The sequence below is a fragment of the Danio rerio genome, chromosome 3, assembly GCF_049306965.1.
Source record: "Danio rerio strain Tuebingen ecotype United States chromosome 3, GRCz12tu, whole genome shotgun sequence".
Taxonomy (NCBI): domain Eukaryota; kingdom Metazoa; phylum Chordata; class Actinopteri; order Cypriniformes; family Danionidae; genus Danio; species Danio rerio.
In genome coordinates, this window is record NC_133178.1 from 6,854,927 (window position 1) to 6,859,802 (window position 4,876).

At 44.6% G+C, this 4,876-nt stretch overlaps 1 protein-coding gene across 1 annotated transcript; it reads right to left on the reverse strand.

Annotated features, from left to right (window-relative positions):
• Nucleotides 1-493: 493 nt before the first annotated feature.
• si:ch211-51i16.1 lies at nt 494-3,173 on the reverse strand. The gene is made up of 3 exons (XM_021471357.3): nt 1,581-3,173; nt 1,431-1,483; nt 494-1,351 (listed from the first exon to the last, which is right to left on the reverse strand). Exons 2-3 carry the CDS (start codon nt 1,476-1,478, stop codon nt 563-565), a joined length of 837 nt encoding a protein of 278 aa, XP_021327032.3. The 5' UTR covers nt 1,479-1,483; nt 1,581-3,173; the 3' UTR covers nt 494-562.
• Between the last annotated feature and the right edge of the window lie 1,703 nt (nt 3,174-4,876).

A 4,876-nucleotide genomic window follows, 5' to 3' on the forward strand; every position in this document is an offset into this window, starting at 1 on the left:
ACCAATGTCAAGCACAAACCTATGCCTTTGCATCTTGCAGCATTTTACACAATGAGTTCACAAAACAAGATCACATTGTACAAATTTAATGTAAATATAAGTAAAAAATACATTTGAAGATTTTAGAGCTTTAAAAGTTTAACGATTTTTAATTAAGCATGACAAGAAATTCAAAGTTACGTAAAATTCACAAGTTCAATTATTCATTTTCTTTTCGGCTTAGCCCCTAAATAATCTCGGGTCACCACAGTGGAATGAACCGCAAACTTATCCAGCATATGTTTTACGCAGTGGATGCCCTTCCAGCTGCAACCCATCACTGGAAAACATCCACACACACTCATATACACACATACACTATGGACCATTTAGCCTACCCAATTCACCTATACCACATGTCTTTGGGCTTGTGGGGGAGCACCCGGAGGAAACCCACATGAACATGGAGAGAACATGCAAACTTCACACAGAAATGCCAACTGACCCAGCCAAGGCTGGAACCAGCAACCTTCTTGCTGTGAGGCAATTGTGCTACCCACTGTGCCACCATGACACCCAAAATTCACAAGTTAAGATATAAAAACAATATGGACATAGTTAGTAAAACGTTGCTAAAAGAAGCATGGTGTCCAGAGTTCATCAAACCACAGTTCAGGTCACTTCTTGTTCCGGTGCTGTTCAGCACAAACACAGTTTCACACCACAGATCTTTCTCATAGGTTCTGTTTTTCACAGCAGCGACATTAAACGTCTCGTACGGAGGAATGAGCACCTCTTTCTCCTCAGGATACTTTGAGTATTTCGTCAGATTCGCACCTTCACAAGTGTAGATCTCAAAACAAGACACGTTTCCGAAAGCCTGAATTACTGTTCGATTAAGAGACGAGGATGAAAACGAGCTCAAGCGAACCTCTTTGCTCTGAGCCTCAAACTGGAGATTTGTCCCACGATACGTTAGAAAGCATCTAGGCTGTGTTTTCTTCAGAATCTGAACGGCTTCTGTTAGCAGATAGTGAAGAGAATACCATTTAAACGTCCCGCTTATATAAGTCTGTTTCTCAGTGCGAGTGGCTTTAGTGAAATCACTGTACACACTTGAATCTTTGTTAGTATAAACATAAAGAGCGACCGAATGACTCATTGTCAAGTTATCTTCAGGTTTCTTTGCATTCGCTTCTGCATCCTGCCAAGTTTTATTAAACTCAGCTGAAGCAGATCTTTCCTTCGGTAGATAGTAATTCTCTGTCTTGTTCGTCATTGTCTGTGTACATCCCTTATACTGATCATCAACTGAATTCACAGCCATGTCCAGTGGATATATTGTTCTTACAGGAGCAGCTGATGTGTGATCCTGCAGTGACAGGAATCATCATGATCAGATCATCAGTGTTGATGTGTGTAATAATATTCATACTAGAACACAAGCTCACCTGTAGAGCAGCTACAATGAGGAGAAGAGCTTCAATCATCATCTTCATTCAGTCTGATTAGGATGATTAAAGAGAAAAAAAGTCACTGAAATTAGTTTAAGCATGCATTCAAACTACTTTGTTGATGTATTACTTTAAAAGCTCTCTTACCTGAGAGTACAGTTGTCTCTAGTCTCTCTTTTTTTCAGGAGAAGATCAGAAAAGTCAGACGCTCGCAGCCTGACGACAACAACTGTACAAATCTACAGATGGGAAGGTGTGTTTTGTACATTGCAATTCATCCATGTCTGTGTGTGTGTGGGTGAGAGAGAAAGAGGGAAAGAGAGAGAGAGTTTCCGTAGAAGCAATAAATGATCCATTACTTTACACTGTTTGTCTCAATTTGTAAAGTTGAGACAATACTTGAACTTCAAATATTTTAATATAATGAGGTTTCAATATTGTCCTAACTTTCTCATAGTGTGTACACTCTGAGAAATAAAGGTACAAAATCTGTCAATAGCGCAGTACATTTTCAAAAGGTACATTTTTGCTCCTAACAGATCCTTAGAGGAACATATTAATACATAGAAAGCACAAATGTGTACCTCACAGTACTTTACAGGTACAAACGTGAACCTTGAATGTACAAAAGTGTTCCCAAAAGGGGTAATACTTAACAATAACAGTACAAGAATAATGAGGTATTAATATGTAAACTAAACATTAGTTTACTTTGAGTTAATGATGAGTTAAGGTATGCACTAATCATGAATTAACTTTAACTACAACATGATTCGCATGAGTTTAACCCAGGTTCATCGTGGAAACATAGCCCGCGGTCGTTTCTAGAGAGCGAAATACGTCCAGGGAGGTACATATTCGTGCCATTGTTGTTTTCGCGAATTCGAACGCCTCTCGGGAGCGTGCGCCTTTCGCGCCTGCGCTGTTCTCTCGCGAAAAGCCACCGTCAAGCGATCGTCTGTCTGGCTAACCGATTGGCCGAATGACTGAATGATTCACTGGGCGGCCGGCCAATCGGCCAATCGGCCGCCCTCCTCCTTCTTCCTTAAACCCAAGCGATGATTTACAAAAGCCATCCAGAAAAGAAAAGCAAAAGCCCTTGTCCGAGTTTTTGGATTTCGCCGCATTCTTGCCCCGTCACAAACTCGTTCGCCTTCAATTTCTTGGATTCTGTTTTTCATCTTACCTGATTTCCGTAACCTCTCTTCCCCGAACCCGAACCCAGTCGTCGCCACGGGTGGCTCCTCCTCCTCCAGGCCTCCGCTCCGCCAACGTAACACCATGAGCTAAGCGGACAAACTGGTTGCGGCGGGAAAGCTCTCCACACGGAGGTGAGCGAGAGAGAAAAAACAATTGCCGCCATACGTACCTCCGGCCACATAAATCGCGGTCTCCAGAAACGTCCACGTTTTCAGAATGAGCTTGGGTTGCTTGAGTTCATGTGTGAAAAACAGCTAACTTAATTACTTGTTAGTACATGTTGTTAATTAATGTATTAATTAACATTTAAGTCTTAGCTAAATGTAACCAACATGAACTCATGAGCTTTTAATTTATAGTTATGTCATGACTTTACTTGGAGGGGCACATCACTATTAACTCATCCTTAACTACTCATGAACTCCTGTTCATGTTGATGTTGACAGAACACTTATCTATTGTTATTCAGTGTAAACTTACTAGTTGGACGTGCATAAGGAGTTCATGAGTAGTTAAGAATGGGTTAATGATGATGTGACCTGTCATACAAGTGTCAGTATAAAAAATCAGGAGGAATCAAATGCAGGGAAAAACAGGAATTATTTATTACTAAAGTGGCCTGTAGAGGGGATATGATACAACAAAAAATTCCCAGCACAGGGTGCTGTAAATGCCACAGAAAAAAACACAAAATACTGGCAAAAAATAAATAAAGAGAGTTCAACAGAGGGCGCTCAGCGGTCCAAAGTCGCCAGTCAAAAAGGGGCAAAAAACAGAAGGTATAATTACAGGCAATACTAAGTGCTTCCAGCAGGAGGCGCACGGCGGTCCAACTCTCTAGTCAAAAAAACAGGAAATGGGTAACTCAGGTGAAGGGCAATATTAAGTGCTTCCAGCAGGAGGCGCACGGTGGTCCAACTCCCCAGTCAAACGGGAAACACAACAGTATCAGCAGCCGAAGTGAAAGCGCCCGGGCGGGATACAAGGTGGCCAGAGAGGGAGAAGATCGCTGGTGGGCGGGATAGAAAAGGCTGAAGCAGGAAGTGGAGAGGGAAGCGTCTGCCACAACTGATAGCAGCGAGGGCGATCTGATAAAAGGGGAAAAAACAGGAAACAGTCCAAACCACAAAATCGAAATCAAAAAACTGGCACTGGAGTCAAAAATGGATACAAGACAGGACACGATCTAAGCGGCCACCGCGTGAGGTAAACACACTAACGACCCGGTACAAGACAATGACAGAGAGGAGAATAAATAGGGAGACTCATAAGGCTAAGACTAGAGACAGGTGCGAATAATGAAATAATGATCTAATGAGTAACCTGATAAGTGGGTGGAGTGAGGCAGTGGAGCACATGGCGCGCTGTCAAAACAATGCCATGTGCTACGAGAAAACAAACACGAATGACTGTGACAACATGCAGGTGACAGACCATGACAGTACCCCCCCCCCTACGAACGCCACCTGGCGTCTCAGGGGAGGGGCTTACCCAGTCGCCAGTGAAGGTCCACGACCAACGCCCGATCCAGAACATGCCGAGCTGGAATCCAACTCCTCTCCTCAGGACCATAACCCTCCCAGTCCACCAAATACTGGAAACCCCGGCCCCAGCGTCTGACATCCAACAACCTCCTGACAGTGTATGCAGGAGAGCCATCCACTAGGCGGGGGGGGAGGAGGGGCAGGGGAGGAGATAATGGGGTTAAGATTGGATCTGAACACAGGTTTAACCCTGGATACATGAAAAACAGGGTGTACCCGACCAAGTGTGGGAGGTAACTTGAGCTTAACCGCCACCGGACTCAAGACCTTGGTGATGCAGTATGGACCAATGAACCTGGGTGCCAACTTGCGTGAGGCCACCCTGAGAGGCAAGTCCTTGGTTGATAACCATACCTTCTGACCACAAACATATTGAGGTGGGGAAGTCCGATGACGGTCAGCTGCTGCTTTGATTCGTCTAGAGGTCCGGGCCAAGACCTCCTCAGCCCTCATCCAGGTGCGGCGGCACCGTCGGACAAAGGCCAAGGCAGACGGAACTGCAGCATCGGGCTCCTGTGAAGGAAACAAAGGCGGTTGATAACCCATAGAGCAGAGGAATGGGGACATACCTGTAGACGTTACCGGCAGTGAATTGTGGGCATACTCCACCCACGAGAGCTGTTGGCTCCAGGAACTAGGATTCTGGGAGGTCAGGCAGCGGAGGGCTCTTTCGAGATCCTGGTTGGCTCGTTCACATTG

Bases quoted from the DNA above. Each gene is read 5' to 3' on its own strand.
- si:ch211-51i16.1 (XM_021471357.3), bottom strand. From the start codon at position 1,478: ATGAAGATGATGATTGAAGCTCTTCTCCTCATTGTAGCTGCTCTACAG. The intron at 1,352-1,430 runs GTGAGCTTGTGT...CTGTCACTGCAG, and splicing joins TCATTGTAGCTGCTCTACAG to GATCACACATCAGCTGCTCC.